Raw genomic sequence first — 18876 nt, 5'->3', positions numbered from 1 at the left:
AGCTGCAGAGCTGGCAAATGGGAGTTTAATGTGGAAAGTGTGAAGTGATTCACTTCGGAAGGAGTAACAGGAATACAAGGTACGTTATTTGGTAGTATGGATGAGCAGAGAGATCTCGGTGTCCACGTGCACAGATTCCTGAAAGATGGCACCCAGGTTGATAAGGTTGTTAAGGCGGCGTACAGTGTGTTAGCTTTTATTGGTAGAGGGGTTGAGTTACGAAGCCATGAGGTCATGTTGCAGCTGTACAAAACTCTGGTGTGACCGCACTTGAAGTATTGCGTACAGTTCTGGTCGCCGCATTATAGAAAGGATGTGGAAGCATTGGAAAGGGTGCACAGGAGATTTACCAGGGTGTTGCCTAGTATGGTGGGAGGTCTTATGAGGAAAGGCTGAGGGACTTGAGGCTGTTTTTGTTAGAGAGATGATTAAGAGGTGACCTAGAGGCATAAGAATGATCAGAGGATTAGATAGGGCAGACAGTGAGAGCTTTTTTCCTTGGGTGGAGATGACTAGCACGAGAGGACATTGATATAGGACAGATGTTGGAGATAGATTCTTTACTCAGGATAGTAAGAGCATGAAATGCCCTGCCTGCAGTAGTAGTGGATTCGCCAACATTAAGGGCATTTAAATGGTCACTGGATAAACATATGGATGATATTGGAATAGTGTAGGTTAGATGGGCTTTAGATTGGTTTCACAGGTCGGCGCAACATTGAGGGCTGAATGGCCTGTACTACGCTGTAATGAGAAGAGCTGAAAGGGATGTTGAATTTCCTGCAAACAAGGTCACTGTGGAAAGGGTGTAGATGTTGGAAGAATGGACCAGATTTTTATCTGCTGCAAGAGATCACTTTCCTGTCCTTGCAGGGTCAATTTTGAGAAACAAATACAATTGGCGTTTTCACTCCAAACTCTCAGCAGTTCATTGTTCTAGTAATCGCATTTGCAGCATTGCTCCAGACATTTTATGGCAAAACAAAGCTCTAAAACTTATCATTGATTACTTCCAGCACTAAGAAACAAATTGGTCTGACTTTTCCTCTGTCACCACCTACATACTGAACAGGAGGAAGTAGAATCTTCATATCTAGATTTTAGATCAAATACTGCTAACACTATATGACTGCAAGCTATAAAAATCAGAAGGCTACATTTATAATACTGTGCAACGTGCAATAGTGGTTTTTAGCAGGCTGAACTTTGTAGTTTCCAGGTATTTCTCAACATAGACTAACTGCTACAAAAATGCCTCCACAACAATGCTATTTCAAAACAGTGCAGGATTCAATTTTTTTTCAAACTACAGTGAACTCATCTTTCAATTTAAAAAGTCACTTTCTACTCCATTGTGTCACAAATTCGATTCAATCAGATAGAATAAAATGTCAGCTTACAAATTAATTGTTAGGTGTTAGTATAATTTGTTTCCTTAATATACATTTGCCTTGGGATAGTCAAAGGAGGAGGAAACATATGAAGCTTGCTTCTCAATATGCCATAGGAGATAAAAAGGAAAGTACCTGAGAAAGATACATGAATGGGGAAGCAGGCAGCTGACTGAGTGTACCACGCCCACCCAAAATTAGTGTCTCAAAGTTTAAAAGCACCATCTCTTACCTTAGTTTCAGTCCGTCTTATAGTTCCATCATCTGACGTCACCACAGATACGTGGGAGGTGGGAGTGCCTGGATCTTCTTCAACAGTAACAGTTTCTTCCACTAACTCTTGCGGCTCTTGCATTGTTGTTTTTGCAGTTTGATTACAGGGGCTTTGTTCCTGAAAATTGAGAATGACATGTTGCAAGCTGTGGTTAATTGCATAGCACATACTGAATATTATTTTCACACTTTTACTTAGATGTTGATGAGTTTTTTCTCATTTATACAAGTTCACAATGTAATTGAAAGGATTATACTTTTCGCTGCCACTTTTAGGAGGATCTCATTTCTCTCCCATGATTCAGACAGTGGGGTGGTTGTATTGTCACTTGATTAATAATCGAGACACCCAGGGTATTCGCTGGAGGCCCAGGTTTGAAACCCTCCATGCCAGGTGATGAAACTCGAATTTAATTAAAATCTGGAATTAAAAATCTAATGACAATTATAAAATCAGTGTCAATTGTAGTGAAAACCTATTTCGTTTATTAATGTCTTTGAGGGAAGGAGTCTGTCTTCCTGGCCTACATGCACCTCCAGATCCACAGCAAAGACCTCAGGGATAGGCAATAAATGTTGGCCCAGCTAGCACTGCCCACATCTCATGAACAAATTAAAAAATATTGAAGGGACGCCTCCAAGTCTTCCCATGCTACAGATCACCATTGAATCAATGAGACATATTTCCCAATTAGTCACGTCTGCAAGTCTTTTTAAGTTTTAAGCTCTTAAAAACAGCTACTTGTCCAATGGGGTAATTAGGAACATGCATGATCACATTCTACATACAGAAATGCTGCAGCTACTCCTTTATCGTTGCAGATAGTCTGTCTATTTCTCTTCCTATTTCCTGAACGTTTTGCGCATCCCCACACTTGACATCAAAGTTTGGGTTAGCGCAATCTGCAATGCTTTTTCGGAATAGGTCTGACAAACGTATTCTAATCTAGACAAATCTATCTGGCAACTTTATCTTGTACCCAATTCTATTATTCATCCTGTCTTAGGTACCCTTGACTCTGATCCTCCCAGTTCCAACATACAACTGCAGAGTCTGTGTATAACAGACCACATACAAATTAAAATATAAAACACAACTTCCAGGTTTGATTACGGTTCATAAAGTTAAAATACAATTGGCAAAACTTGCACATTCTACACTCTTACTTTATACAGATACAGAAAATAGTTCACAACAGAACATATTTCAGCACCATTCCTCCAAGAATTACGCATTCCTTAATATCTCTGAACTGTAGCCTTTCTCCCCCCCCCAGTTGCCCCAGCACATATTTCAAGAACGCAGAGCTACCTACAATCTATACCAATGATTTGGACGTGGGGCTGAGTTTGCAGCTTATACAAAAGCAGGGGGAAAGTGAGAGTTGAGAGGAAAATGCAAAGACACTTCAAGGGGATTTGGAGAGGGTAGGTTAAAATTTGGCGGATAGAGTACAATGTGGAGAAATGGGAAGTTCTTCACTTAGGGAAGAAAAACAAAGTATTTCTTATAAATGGTGGGACAGAGAAGTGTTAAACTTCAAAGGGATTCAGGCATCCATGTTCATGAATCATTGAATGCCAACATGCAGATACAGCAATCAATTAGGAAGGCATACAGTACATGGCCTTGATGATTTGAGAATTGGAGTAAAGATGTTTTACTGCAACCTTAGTGAGGCCACACCTGGAGTAGTATGATGTGGACTGATGTGTAGTATGCACAGCACTGCATTCATTACCCAAGGAAAACTATTCTTGCCATAGAGGAAGTGTAACAAAGGTACACTAAACCAATTCCTGGGATGGAGAGATTGTCCCAGGAGGAAATACTAAATGAACTGGACTTTCATTCTCCAGAATTTAGATGAACAAGAGGTGGTCTCATTCAAACATACAACATTCTTAAAAGGGCTTGCCAGGGTAGCAGCAGGAAAAATGTCTCCCGTGGCTGGTTGTTCTCAAATCAGGACATATTCTCAAGAAAGTAAGAGGCTGGCCATGACTGAGATGGGAATTCATTCACTCAGGGTGGTGAAGTCTCTGTCCCAGAGGACTGTGGGGGCTCTGTCACTGAATATGTTCAAGACTGAAATCAATAGTTTTCTATATATTGAAAACACCAAGGCATGCAGGGAAATGGTTTTGAAACAAGGTCAGCCATGATCTAATGGAATGGCAGAACAGGCTTGAAGGGCTGAATGACCTGCTCCTGCTTCTATTTCTTGTTATGTCCTTATCACACTTTCCACCCTCGAAAGAGGGCCACATGTGCATCCTATTAATAATGCTGCTGACCATATAAAATAATGTGTTGCTAGACCACAATAAAGGTTGCTAATTTAAAAATGACAAAAATAATACATTCTTGGTGTATGTTCCCAAAAACACCAGTAAAAAGTACAGAATATCTCTTGTATTAAAGCTCCAACTTGTTCAATGGCTGAGATAATACATTGCTCGCGATATAGGCAATATCCTTTTAAGTATTGTGCATTTTCCAACAGCACAGAACACTGTCCAAAATACACAAGAACACTAATTAACTCTCAGAAAAAGCAGCTAATTACACAGCCTAACTCTGACATCCCATGATTGAATAAGAAAACATAGCAAAATGTACCAAGGGCTTCACAGTTTATAGTACTTCTTGCAAGCAACTACTCTGCACATTTGGCTCACGTTAGTAAATTTCTTCTACATTGTTCGAATGGCAAATTAACAGTTCAAAACTTGCATGCAAACTGTTACATTTATTGGCATGTGTGATTATTATTCCAAAGTAATTAATTGATTGGAAGTAAATAACTTTGGTATGTCCTGATGTTTGATGACCGTAAACACTTATCTTCTTAGCACACTAAGAACATTAGTTACTCGGAGATGCTCGATTGTTTTATGTGATTGACACATAGACACTGGTAACAAAGTGGAAAGTGCTCAATCTCATTTCATCCAAGACTCTTGGATTCAACAGCGCACTTCAATCTTGACAGTGACTGCAGCATTCAAACTCAGGAGTGGAAGGACTGTATCCTAACTCACCTAAACCCCAAACATGCAAGTTAACAAAAGTTACTTATTCAGAATCCAATCAGAATTCTGGCCAGCCCTAGCTTTCATGATATAAACAACTAATCTCACTTCCACATGCATGTTAAGTTTGTTTTTGTATAAAAGGATACTACACTTCAAACAATAGCATTTAATTCCTCCACAATCACACTTCCTGCTATAGACACTCCTGCACTGATTGTAAACAGTTTCTATTTTATACAGGATGAGACACAAGCAGTTCAGTTCAACCACAAAGGAAGCAATCACAGCAGTGAAATCTTCACAACATCATCACAACCGAAAGGGAAGTGAGGTGAGAGAGAGAGACATTAAACAGTATTTCCAATGCTGAAACTCCTTATCCTGGCAGTTACCACTGACCAGAAAATTAACTGGACCAGCCATATAAATACTACAAGAGCAGGTCAAAGCCCAGGAATCTTGTGCTGAGCAACTCGCCTCCTGATTCCCCAAAGCCTGTCCACCATCTTTAGGGCATAAGTCAGGATTATGAAGGAACACTTTCCACTTCCCCGGACGAATGAGAATCCAACAATACTCAAGAAGCTTGATGACATTCAGGACATAGTAGTGTGGATTGGCACCTCATCAACAAACATTCACTCCCTCCATCACCAGCACACAGTAACAGCAGTATGCACCATCTACAAGATGCACTACAAGAATTCAAAGTTTCTTGGAAAGCACCTTCTAAACTCATGACTGCTACCATCCAGAAGGACAAGGGCAGCAGATACATGGGGGGGGAAAATAGCACTACCTGGAAATTCCCCTCCAAACCACTCGCCATCCTACTTGGAAACATAACTCCATTCCTTCACTGGGTCAAAATCCTGGAACTTCCTCCCCAACAGCACTGTGGGGGTACCTTCATCACAGACTGCAGCAGTTCAAAGCAGCAGCTTACTACCAGCTTTGAGGGTAATTACAGATGGGCAATAAATGCTGGCCTTAGCAGTGATGCCCACATCACATGAATTAAGAAAAAGTAAAATGCACCAAGAGCTTCACAGAAGCATTAACAAAATTTCAACATCAAGTCACTTGAGAAGACCAGGTGAATTAGGTTTTGATTACTGAAATAATGGAGGGCGATAGACGTAGAGGAATTCAGTGGGGTGAATTCTAGAGCTTAAGACCTTGACAGCTGAGGGCATAACCACCAACCAAATGGTGGAACATTAAAACTCAAGGATGCTCTGAGGGGTAAAATTAAAAGAGCGCAGCTATAACATTACAGCATGAGAAATATTCAAGTAGATAATCTTGCTCTTGCAGAGTATAAACAATTACAAGCTTTTTGCAATTACCTAACTTCTGAATAAAGTTTATTTACTAGTCACAAGTAGTCTTACATTAACACTACAATGAAGTTACTATGAAAATCTCCCAGTCGCCACACTATATAATAGCCACAAAAGTTGAATCACAAACATATTAGTGGTGGAAAAACCAACAATAATATTGTTCAATGCAGCCAGGGCAGTTTGGTGCAAATTTCAATGCACAGATGATTCCATTGCAAGGACTTGTACCATCAGGATTTGGCAAATATTGGCTGTCACAACAATTAGTTCCAAGATGAACACAGCAACATGTAGTGCTGATTATCAAGCCTCAACCAAGACATTCAAATCTTGTAAGCCATGCAAGGTAGAGCCATGAGTGATGAGTGATTCTCCAGAAAGTTACGCAAAAATTTGGGAGGTTAACCTCAAAAGACCCACATCTTTCACAGCTTTGATATGCGGCTGAAAAGGTCCTTCTTATATGCAAAATAATATTCCAATTTTCACTCTTTGCTAAACGAGAAAAAGAGACTTTCATTTTATATGGTGTCATTTTCAACGATGTGGGTATGCTGGCGTTGGACTGGCGTAAACACAGTAAAAAGTCTGACAACACCAGGTTTTAGTCCAACCTATTTATTTGATAATATACTCACAAGCTTTCGGGGTTAGCCCCTTCATCAGGTGAATGGAGAGTTCTGGCCTCACACAGAGCATATAAAGCACAGACAGTTTAGAGATTACTGATTTTCAACCCCAGATCATCTGAAAGCGCTCTGCAGCCAATTAAGTATTTTTTAGATCTAGTTACAATTGTCATATTTAGATGCAGTGTGTCAAGAATGAACATTAAGTTGCAATTTTAGACATCAACAATTAACATCACTGACCATAATCAACAGTTGAGAGATGACTGGAACACATTTTTTGGGGCTATCCCCTCTTCAAAAGAGACAGAGGAATTTGCATAGTTGCCACAAGGGTGCCAGTTTTCCTTGCTTGATGCATTCAGATGGAACAGCATCAGCACCAGAACTTAGGCTGTGTCAAGGGAATCCATAGTTTAACTGCAATCCTCCACTGTGGATTCTACTATGCCTAGAGCTTCATAGGTGAAAGTTTTCTCCCTAGAATGCAACTATTGACTCATTTGTTTTGGCCAAAGCTCTAGGGGCTGATGCTATACTGCCAGAACTCCTCAAACATGAGAAAGAGCACTCCTGCAGCATCTGCACAAACTTCTCTGTTGAAGCAAGGGAGTGGACCCCCAGGATGTGAGATGCAAAGATTGTGACCCTCTATCTGAACAAGAGCAACCGGAATAACTGCACTAATTATCAAGGCACCTCTCACTCAGCATCAAGAAAATATTTGCCTACGTTGCCCTCAGACTACAAATCCTGCCTGAACATATCTACCCCAAACCCCAATGCAGTTTTAGATCTGGAAGATCTACAATTGACATGATCTTTTCTGTGTGGCAGCTGCAAGAGAAATGTCATGGTATTACATTCATCAGCCTCACCAAGGCATTCAACTGTCTGAGTAAAGGTGATCTATTTAAGCTGCTAGAGAAAACTGGCTGCCACTGAAGCTGCTCAGTGTGATCTCCTCTTTCCATGACAACCTGATGGGCAAGGTCAGCTGTAATGAGGCAAGATCATGAACCCAGTGAGGTCAAACACGGTTCCGGCCTTCAGGTCAGCTTCAGAAGCTGCCCAAAATAGGACTGAAAGCTGTTCAGCCTTGCTCATCCGAAATCCAAGACAAGTCTTCCTTATAGAGTTGCTCTATGCTAACTATGCTTTACAAGTATTATTTACCAAGGAAGGACTTCAACAGCAAAATGACAGACACACTCACACCTGTAAGTGTTTGTTTTAACCATTAGCATCAGGGAAACAAGTGTCATGTTCCAGGATGTTGCCGTGCCACCATCTATCAACATGGACAATATATCACTGGAGCTTGTTGATAGCTTCACAGATCTGGGCTACACAATCATCAGAAATCTGTCACTGACACTGATATCAGTACAATGTTTTGTACAAGCTCAGCGAAAGGGAGTATAGAACAACCACCTGACACCAAACTGTGATGCTATGAAGCCTACATTTTCACTGCACACGTTTACAGTAGTGAGACTGAACAATATGCTATTTAGGAGAAATAGCAGAACAGGTTCCACCTTTGCATATTTCTGACATAGCATCTCCTGGCAGGGCAAGGTCACCAACTCAGAGGTCCTGGAGTATGCAATTCCATCAGCAAAAACTCATCACTAAGCCAACAACTTGAGTCAAGACTGAAGCACGACTTATGGATGTCCATATCACTGCTACAAGGATACCTGCAAACGAGTTATGAAGATAGTGGACACTAATACTGACAGCTTGAGAGGCCAACGAATGGCTATGACCTCTGGAGGCCCACTACGTGGAAGGGCAACAAAAAAAAATGTGCAGAAGCCAAAAAATGAACAGGCCAAGAAAAGGGCCCAGAGAAAACAGGCGGCCACCAAATCCTGCACCTTTGCAGCCCACTGCCTTGCTTGGCAGCAAACACAGTAGAAAATGTCATGCCAAAGTTAGGCTCCAGAGCATACCAGGCAGTACCAGTGCAAACCATAGTCTTACAAGACAGATAGCCATAACCTATGGATTACTTCAAGAAAACCAAACCGTTTTTGAGAAAGTGACCAAAGAGGTGGATGGGGGTAAGGCAGTTGACATGGTATATATGGATTTTAGTAAGGCGTTTGATAAGGTTCACCATGGTAGGCTTCTGCAGAAAATGCAGATGTATGGGATTGAGGGTAATCTAGGAAATTGGATCAGGAATTGGCTAGCAGATAGGAGACAGAGGGTGGTGGTTGATGGTAAATATTCGTCATGGAGTTCAGTTACGAGTGGTGTGCCTCAGGGATCTGTTTTGGGGCCACTGCTGTTTGTAATTTTTATTAATGATCTGGATGAGGGTATAGTTGGGTGGATTAGTAAATTTGCTGATGACACCAAAGTCGGAGGTGTGGTAGATTGTGAGGAAGGATGTCATAGTTTGCAGGGAGACTTAGACAGGTTGCAGAGCTGGGCCGAGAGGTGGCAGATGGAGTTTAATGCGGAGAAGTGTGAGGTAATTCACTTTGGTAGGAATAACAGATGTGTCGAGTATAGGGCTAACGGGAGGACTCTGAATAGTGTGGATGAACAGAGGGATCAAGGTGTATGTGTACATAGATCCCTGAAAGTTGGGAATCAAGTAGATAAGGTTGTTAGGAAGGCATACGGTGTCTTGGCGTTTATTGGTACGGGGATTGAATTTAGGAGTCGCAGTGTCATGTTGCAACTGTACACAACTCTGGTGCGGCCGCACTTGGAGTAGTGTGTGCAGTTCTGGTCCCCACATTATAGGAAGGATGTGGAGGCTTTGGAGAGGGTGCAGAGGAGGTTTACCAGGATGTTGCCTGGTATGGAGGGGAGGTCCTATGAGGAGAGACTGAGGGATTTGGGGTTGTTTTCACTAGAAAGGCGGCGGCTAAGAAGGGATCTTATTGAAACATATAAGGTGATTAGAGGTTTAGATAGGGTGGATAGTGATAGCCTTTTTCCTCGGATGGAGAAAGCTAGCACGAGGGGGCATGGCTTTAAATTAAGGGGGGGGGGGGGTAGTTATAGGATGGATGTCAGGGGTAGGTTCTTTACCCAGAGGGTGGTGAGGGATTGGAATGCCCTGCCTGCTGCAGTTGTAAATGCACCTAGTTTGGGGGCGTTTAAGAGATCTGTGGATAGATTTATGGATGAAAAGGGATTGGTTTAGGTTAGAGGGTCATTGTTTTTTAACTGGTCGGCGCAACATCGTGGGCCGAAGGGCCTGTTCTGCGCTGTAATGTTCTATGTTAACTTGCAAACATTTGCAAATTCAAAAATTACATTTAATCTAACAGGTGGCCCTTTCCCCCACAATAATATATTTATTGTAAAGTTTATGTACCCCACAAAAAGAAACTAAGTACCTATTGTTTGTTACATTGAAACAAAATAGTTCCTTTGTAACCAAAGTTTTCATGTTCATATATTGTATATATCATTCCTTGCAGCTATCAGCAAAAACATGCAGATAGATTACTAGTGCTGCTTCTAAACAATGAAACATTCTTTGTTTTTACTTATGCAGGCATTGATTGGTTCTTTACTGTTGCAAGTGATTTTTCAAGTTTCCTGTCAATGAGCCAAACAATTGTTTTCTGAAATCCTGGCTTTGTTAAAGAATCTGAAAATTATGGGCTCTTAGTTCATTTGGAGTGGCAACCATTGGTGGATCGCCACTCTGGAGGGACTTGCCCTTGCTGGAATTGCACAGACACCTTCTCGCCCAATCTTCCCCACTCTACTGCCTCGAGTGTAGAAGATACCCTCACCCCCTCTTTTTATAGCATTAGCTGCCATAAAGCAGGTGGTTAAAAAGGAGAATTTAACAGGAGACAGTAAGTTTGAAAGGTAAATGGGAGTTCAAACATTGGGGGGTGGGGGGGGGGGGTTTGGATAGGTCATCGAGCTCCTTCTGGGTTTTTACATTTGTCACACTGGAGTTAGAAGTGCTTTTCTTTCTTCTAACTTTTGTTAGAGTAACTGAGGGTAAACGTGACAGAACAGTTAGTGATTTCAATCGTTTTTGTCTGATCTTTCCCAGCGCTCAATTGTCCAGGGGAAGTTAGCCGGGTAAACCCTTGCGTCGGAACTTCCCACAGTGCATTGTTGGGATGTGCAATATCGGAACCAGGAAGGGACAGTGTATAGTACTGTATCGCACAAGACGACTGAATCTCAGCCAGAATTTTTAGGATCATTGGGGGGGGGGGGGGGGGCTAATTTTAATTATTTCTCAAATGCCCAAATAAACAAGACCCATGTTAGATCAACACACAGTGGATGCTAGATACAAAAACTCAGTACCATGTTTCTTTTGCTCAGTTACTCATTCCTTGATAACCTGACATATTGAGTACCTGAAGGTAGAATAAAATTGAAGAGTCAAATTCTAACCAACTGGTTGCAGATTCCTCCTCTTCAATTAGTGCAAGAAGTGACCTAATGTTTTTTATGAGGGGGTTACGATAGGACAGACAGAAAATTACTCCTCCTGGCAAGTTTGTTAAATAGAGGCTCTAGATTCAAAACCAACAGCAAAAGACCTAGAGGGTGCAAGATTTCACTCAGATTGGCCAGGATCTGAAACCCTCCTCCATAAAAGAGTGATGGATGCAGGTCCCGTAAATAATTTTAAAAGGAGGTTGGTCAGATACTTGAGGATTAGAAACTGGCATTTGGGACAAAGCTCGATCACTCTTTAGAAGAGCCAGCATGCACACAACAGTCTAAATGGTCTCCTTCTATGCGATAAGCTTCTATAACAATAAGAATGAGAAGTATTTCTATAATTAAATGTTGAAATCTGTTGAAACTACAAGTCTTGGCTTTTGGGTCAATGCTTACATTTAAGATTCAACGCATGTTGATCAGAACCAAAAGTTCATGTCATACAAAACATGAGAAGCATTAATAAACCTTCAGCAAGTAGGTAACTGCCATTTCTTCAAAAATGCCACCTTCTGTCAAGTTCTATTTCAACTCTTGGAAAACATTAAAAAGTAACTTAAGGATTATATTGACTAAAAAGCATTAAAAAGATCAAATCTAAAAAAAACTTGGTGCCTGAATTATAATTATTGATTTAATTCATTTGTAAGCAAATTGTAACTATCCCACAGAATCAGACAGAGGTTTATAGTATGGAAGCTTACCACTGCTAAAAATGAACACTTAGTGCTGAGATTTTCAATTATTTACATTTGGTTGTGCACAATATTTTAATCCTCCCTACTTGAAAATGAGATCTATTTGAACAGGCACATTTTCATACCTTCCTACTATGAATAATACAACAGGGGTTTCAACTTAGAAAACTGAATCATATTTCTGATTTGTACTTGGCAATTTGGAAAGTTGCTGAGTGATGGTAACTTTGCCCGTTCCCATTCTACAATCTCATATATCCATAACTGGTTCAATTAAATTGGAATTGCATCTTACCATGCTCAACTTATCTCGCTTAATTGAAAACCATATTTGCAGTTTCAAAGCTTGGCCTGCCAAACATTTCTGGTTTCTATTCTTGCTTAAATATTCCTTGATCTTGAGAAATAATTTAACAAATTTAGAATATTCTCACCATTCAAATTTGGCTTGTTGCCAATGAGACAACACATCTTTTCCCCCCAAGGTTAATTAGCAACGAATGAGAATGTTCTGCAGTGGTTTTGATCTCGGGCTAAAGGTGGAACCTGGAGGAGTTGGGTAACACCAGTTCACTTGCTTTTATGGGGGAAAAAGATCATGAGTTGCCAAATGAACTGTGAAGGCAGCAGCGGGGCCAAAAGTGCCATTATTATTTAAAAGGTCTGCCATAGCATTGAATTTTATCCCGTTATTATTCTAGAATGATGTTCTTATCCTTCAACAGATTAGAGGCATCCAGATGGTTACTATGCCTGTTAAGACCAAACTGCCATTGACACTTTCCACATGGACAATTGTCTAGAAACTTGGAAACTGCATCAAGACATGGGAGGTGGAGAAAAGAATCCTTGCGCCTAGATTCTTCAGATTTCACACAACTTATATTATCAAGCCTTTAGTGCAACGAAACATCCTATGGTGTTTCACTTGAGCATTATAAAAAAAATGTCCGAGGCATTCATGGAGATATTTGGTCAGATGATTAAAGGCTTTCTCAAGTAGTAGATTTTGGGGGAGTGTCATAAAGGAGGAAATCTAAAGTAGAAAGACAGAGATGAAGGGACAGTATTCCAAGGCTAGGAGCTTCATAAAACAAAAGCATTAAAGCTGACTGGACACAAGTGAGGAACGCAGACTTTGGTGGGTTATGGGACTGGAGGAGATCACAGATAAGGAAGGGCAAGATCACAAAGCAATTTGAAAATAAGGATGAGAAATTTAAGACATGGCTGATAAAAAGAACAAGATAATAAATAGGGGCATCTATAATTGTGTGTGGATTAAGTGTGTTGGATTTTCAGCCAAATCCTCATCCAGACATCTTCAGTCAGGTTAACATTTGGCTCTTACAACAAACTGCATGCCAAGAAAGGTGACTTTGAACCTGACTGCTCTTAACACCTGGTTTTGCCTCCATGGAGCTTGCACAGGTTGAACGTATCATTTGTGGAAGAACCTGATTAGTATCCCAGACTGTTGTCTGTCACCAAGTAATATTCTTATTCAACTCTTTTACCTACGCGCTTCTTCAATTCTTTAAAAATATTTTACTTTTTTTTAAAAAAAACTCCCTTCCCTCTTAAGATCCACTGTGCTGGCATTTAGCAAAAAACACATCTGCTGAGCTTAAGCATTAATACAGATTTTGTACATTATTAAATCATCACTGAAAGAAAATTGGAAAGTGACCTAAGTGGTTTATTCTGTTTTCAAGAAATGATGTTGTCAACACTAGAGTAAAATTTCAGCAAATTCACTTGGGAAGGCCAGCATATTAGTTTAAAATGCTACAGGCAGGAGGAAATCAAGAGCAGGTAATGCTTTGAGTAATTTTGGAGGGGCAGATGGCACATTGGTATACAAGTATCCTGTAATATCACAGTGGTTTCAACATTCAATTCTCTGCAGGATAAGCTTTTCAATGTCATGATCTCGTGGAGAAGAATTTCCCAACCAAAAATTAAGTGAATTGGCAGCTAGTCACCTGGCTAACTTTTGCACCATCTGTCACTACTTCCCAAATGGAACTATCAAAGCAGTGAAGGAAGTAAAATTCTCACTTTATAACTCAAGTAACAGTGCAATTCAGGTGAACAAAAACACAAGAGGGGCAATGTGTAATCTGTTTTTGTGCATCTCTCAAAAGATGACCCAAGACACAATAAATTCCTAAAAACCTTACAGCATTAAAAGCATGCAATATTCACTGCTAATGGATATATTCTGAAAATATTTAAAATAAGATTTTTTGGAGCTTAAGGTTTCAGCATCACCTTATATTCATTGTAAAATTTACGTTTCAAAATACTAAGATTGTGAAATCATCTAATTAATTGAAAAATAACTGGCACAAGATTTGAATGCAGATGAATTGTTATGAAAATATCAATTTCAAATCAAGAACAAGTTAATGCATTAATTATTGAAGAATATCAACACTTGCTGGAGGTAGGGGTATGTAGCTTTCATATTATGCCAAGACTCAAACGGTCCCAAGCACGTTAGATAACATGAATTATATGGAAATACAGGAATTTTTGAGTAGGCAGAAGCAGCAGCTAGTTTGTGCACAGCGTTATCACACAAGTAGCAAAATGAACAACAAGTTATATGATTTGTCATGCTGTTGATATAAGGTTCAAGGTTGGTCAGAACCAAAGGAATTTGCTGCCATTGTCCATTCAAACAAGAGATAGATACATGCTTTGTCATTTTATTCAAAGTATAGCACCTCTAATGGTGAAATACTTTTACAATATTACACTGGATACTTATTCTGTAAGAGTACAGGACCAGAACTTTTGCAGAAGGGAGCTATATTTTTTTAAAATAGTAAACACAGAACAGGAAACTTGATTCTGTACACTTTTAATAGTCATCATGGAAGATCAATGATTAAAATGGCATCAGTGGTATATGAATTAAGTCCTCAGTGGGAGGCAACAGCAACCCAACTTGTGGCGACATGATGATGCAATGCATCTCAAAGCATGATAAGGATCCTACTGTTTCAAGTGGCAGGGACCATGAATGTGAGGATTTTGCTTATTTGCCCACAACTTGCAAGATTTTTACATGAAGTTCAGGCTCAAAACCATAGGCAAAAAGCAGCAAACAGGCAAGATCGGTCAAGGCTTTCTTGTTGATAGTGATGACAATTTGTCCATGAATCTCCAAGCGCCTCCTCTCATTTGCCCCAGCTCCATGGGTTTCTCTGTCCCACTAATATCAGAAATCAACGTCTGCAGAAACAAAGGACGGATATGGAAAGGAAGCGGATGTAAGGAGAGGAGCCAGGTGGTATTAATTCCAAGGGGGACAGACTCCAGCAAACTTTAAAAATTGTTATAAACAGTTTATAATAGTTCGAAGAGTGTCAAATATTGTAATAGCATGAAAATAAATCTCGTTATTGAATTGAAAACACATCTCTAGGACACATCTTCAACTCACGATTTCATTGAGGGGTGACTTCGCTGGCAATGGAACATCACACTTGTGCTCTTACACTAGACCTTGTTGCAGCGAGGAAGTTCTTCCTGCAGCCTAGGGACAAGATAAATCTGGGTGTTTCTGTGCAGTGGTGAATATCAATGTTTTGCCACTGGCATAAATCTAAGCCCAAAAATATTTGTCTGCTCAACATAGTCAACAACAAAATTCTTTTTTATATATATATATATAAAAAAACACACACACACACAAATTGCACTGCACTGTGTTGTTGTGATGCTGGATCAGCTGTATTTTGGAAATTAAGACCAACTTTTAATGCTGTGACACTTCAGTTAAGTCTGTGTTTCATAAACTGCAGAACAGCCCAATGTTAGAATGTCCAGATTATGGCAAACCAGTCGCAGGCAGTTGAAGCTTTTCTATCTCATTTGAACATTTTGGGCATGGAGGTTTAGAAAGACTGGCACTGAATGCTATTACCTAATTGGTATGCACATTGGGAACCATGCAAATTATTAGGAACATTAATTAAACTTTTGCGCAGTCTGAGAGACAAACTATCATCTGCAGAGGTCACACAAATAAAAACTGTTCTACTGGTGACAATTGCAAAATAATCAATACCAAAAAGAACTGAAGAACAATTTCACTTTGTCTTTCCAACACACTTCTTGAATCAGTTATGAGAATTCATGAAAAGCATTGCTCCCACAGGCAGGTACAGCTTCACTGGTGCCTAACTGATGCCAGTTCATTTCAAACCAGTTTGACATACTCATCTTGAATTCAGACCATGACCAAAAATGGATTACACCCACAGAAGCTTATCCCACTTCCACCATTTTTAATGGAAGATCATCAGTGTGTGACTGATGTTGGACCAGGACACATGAGCAGCAATATCATAGTCCAGGGATTTGTTAAACAGCAAGGATTGCAGAAGGATGAAGTCAGGGTAGAGACTTAATTCCAGACATGTACTGCAATTCAGCCCAGGCTACATCAAATATCTCAATAGCTACTTACAATGCAACACTGGGAGATTTAAGCAGAGTGTATAGTTCTTCCAAAGAATGACTCATTTCAGGGAGAGAGGAATTAATGAAGCATTTGAAAAATAAATCCAAACTAACTAAAGTGACCCCTTTCATAATAATTAGGCTTTGCAGTGAGATAATTTGAAGGGCAGAAGACATCAACTGAAAGACCTAGAATTTGAAGGTTCGAGTCAGAGCAAAATGCAGCATCAAAAAGTCAAGTCCTTCATATTCATCTGTTGAAGTGTGTATTCTTGCATGCGTAGTCGAGATTATTCTTCAATCCGAACACTGCTACGCAAGATAATTATTCTTCGGTCTGAACCCTGCTATGCAAGGTCAAGCACAACACTGGTCCGAGGGCAAAAGCAGATCAACATAATCCAATAATAAATGCACGATACTACAGGTGCCTGAAATAATACCAGAAATTGCTGGAAAAACTAAGCATGTCTGACAGCATCGAGAGATAAACAGAAACAACACTTTGAATGTAATTTGATCCTTCTTCAGGACAGTAAAGTTGTAGGAACGCGATGTTTTTTATGCTGTTGAATGGGCAGGGACAGTCGAGTGGAACGAAAGGGAAGGCCAGAGAGATTAAATGCTAAAAAAAGCTCAATAGATCATGAAGGCTCTCTGATGTTTCCTTGAACCAATATCCAAACAATCCCCATCCACTGCCATCCTCTTTCTCCTGGCTGAACTGGTTCACTCTGAACAATTTTTTCTTCAGCTTGTTTCACTTCCTCCAAATAAAAAGTGTGGCCATAGGTACCCCCATGGGCTCTGAATTGTGCCTGTCTCTTTGTAGGCTTTGTGAAACATCCCTTGTTCTGGTCCTACTCAGGCCCCCTCCCACAACGCTTCCAGCACAATCGATGACAGTATAGTGGTTGCCTGCTGCTCTCATCTAGAAATGGAAAAAATAAATTTTTGTTCCAAAAATTTCTAGCCTTTTCTTACCTTCATAGGTCCATTTCTGACACTTTGTTTTCGACTTCTGTCAACAACATTTGACAGTCTACTAACATTCATTACGAGCCCTCTGACTCCCACAGGTAGCTGAACTATACTTCCTCACAACCTGCTTCCTGTAGAGACTTCATTCCATTCTACACAGTTTCTCCATCTCCTTTGTATCTATTCTAACAATACCACCTTCTACAAGTGTGTTTGGAACGTCTTTGTTTTTCTTGGACTGAGGATTCCTCCCAACCCATTGCCTGTGGTTGGTAGGGCCCTCAACAGTATCTGACCCATTTTCTACACTTCTGCAGGAAAAATAAAAGACCATGAACACAGCCACGATACTTTGGGACAGATGGTGGGGTAATGGTCGTGGTATTAGGCTAGTAATCCAGAGGCCCAGGCTAGTACTCTGGGGATGGGTTCAAATCATATCACTGCAATTGATAGAATTTAAATTCAATTAACAGTATCTGGATTGAAAGCTAGTCTCAGTAATAGGGACCATAAACTATCCTCGAATGTCTCACAAACCCATCTAATTCACTATGTCCTCACTTTTTTTCTATTGGTGGGCCTAGCCTAATATGGTGATCACTTGAAGCCCAATTGCTGCTGCAAAATAAAAATAGCTGCGAAAGATGGGGTTCTTTTTTGTAGAAACCATGTCTTTTCATCAATGTCCTGAATGTTCAACTTCTGCCCCCCCCACACACAGCACAAATTCTGGCTGCCCATCCAAACCACATAATACTGACGCTACTCTCACCCCCAACCTTCCCCACATAACTGACATTTCCCAACCCCGCAAAAAAACACAACAGCTCTTGTACCCACAGTGGGCGTTACGCAAAGTTTGGAAACTTAAAATGAGATGACACGGTGAGACTGTGTTTGGGAAGCACCTGTGAGACTTGACAGATCTCACTTACTATATCAGAACATGACATTCACCTTTTGAATTTATTCTAGTTGCTCATGGTTTACAATTAATGTCAACCCATTAGTTTCAACCTCTGGCATTGGAAGACAGGCCATCACAGTTTCCTTTTATTTCATCCTGAATTGTTTTTCATTTATTTTCATTCTATGCTGCTATAACATTAACTATCTTCTAATTTTGCATTTGACTTCTAGGGTGCTCTGCTCTCTCAATGTCTATTTTTGGTGATTCCATCATTCTTCCCAGTGGATTGCCTCATCATTTCCTCTTCCCAAATAAAAATTCAGTTTATTTTGTTTCTTACTTCCTTTCCTGGCATACCAGCTCTTTACACTGTGATAATTTCTTTCCATCTTTGGTAATGAGTATTTATTTTCATTTTCTTCATCCTTCTATCCTTAAAAATTAGCCCCATCATAATCAGTCCATACAACAAACTATACTGCAATTCTGACTTCTCCAAGAATTCCTAAAGAAAAAAGATCACTCAGTCACTGATGTTTAATATTGTCAGTACTATGATCATCAATAACATCAGACAAATAATGTACTGCAAGAAGAGCTTCCTACATATGAATGATTGACCTTCCAATCGAACGTGAACTTAGAACATAGAACATTACAGCGCAGTACAGGCCCTTTGGC

General features: G+C 40.1%; 1 protein-coding gene across 13 annotated transcripts in view; it reads right to left on the bottom strand.

Annotated features, from left to right (window-relative positions):
- arvcfb (ARVCF delta catenin family member b) overlaps positions 1-18876 on the bottom strand; it is a 347569-nt gene that overhangs the window by 128387 nt on the left and 200306 nt on the right. For all 13 annotated transcript variants that reach the window (XM_080208051.1, XM_080208039.1, XM_080208047.1 and 10 more), the window contains one exon: positions 1624-1782. In XM_080208051.1, coding sequence (XP_080064177.1) covers positions 1624-1746 — 123 coding nt within the window. In that variant the 5' untranslated portion in view covers positions 1747-1782. The remainder of the gene's footprint in view (positions 1-1623; positions 1783-18876) is intronic.

This window comes from Carcharhinus amblyrhynchos, chromosome 20 (assembly GCF_965287045.1).
Source record: "Carcharhinus amblyrhynchos chromosome 20, sCarAmb.v2.hapA, whole genome shotgun sequence".
Classification (NCBI taxonomy): domain Eukaryota; kingdom Metazoa; phylum Chordata; class Chondrichthyes; order Carcharhiniformes; family Carcharhinidae; genus Carcharhinus; species Carcharhinus amblyrhynchos.
The sequence above is the reverse complement of the archived record's forward strand: the minus strand, read 5'-3'. Positions and strand labels throughout refer to the sequence as shown.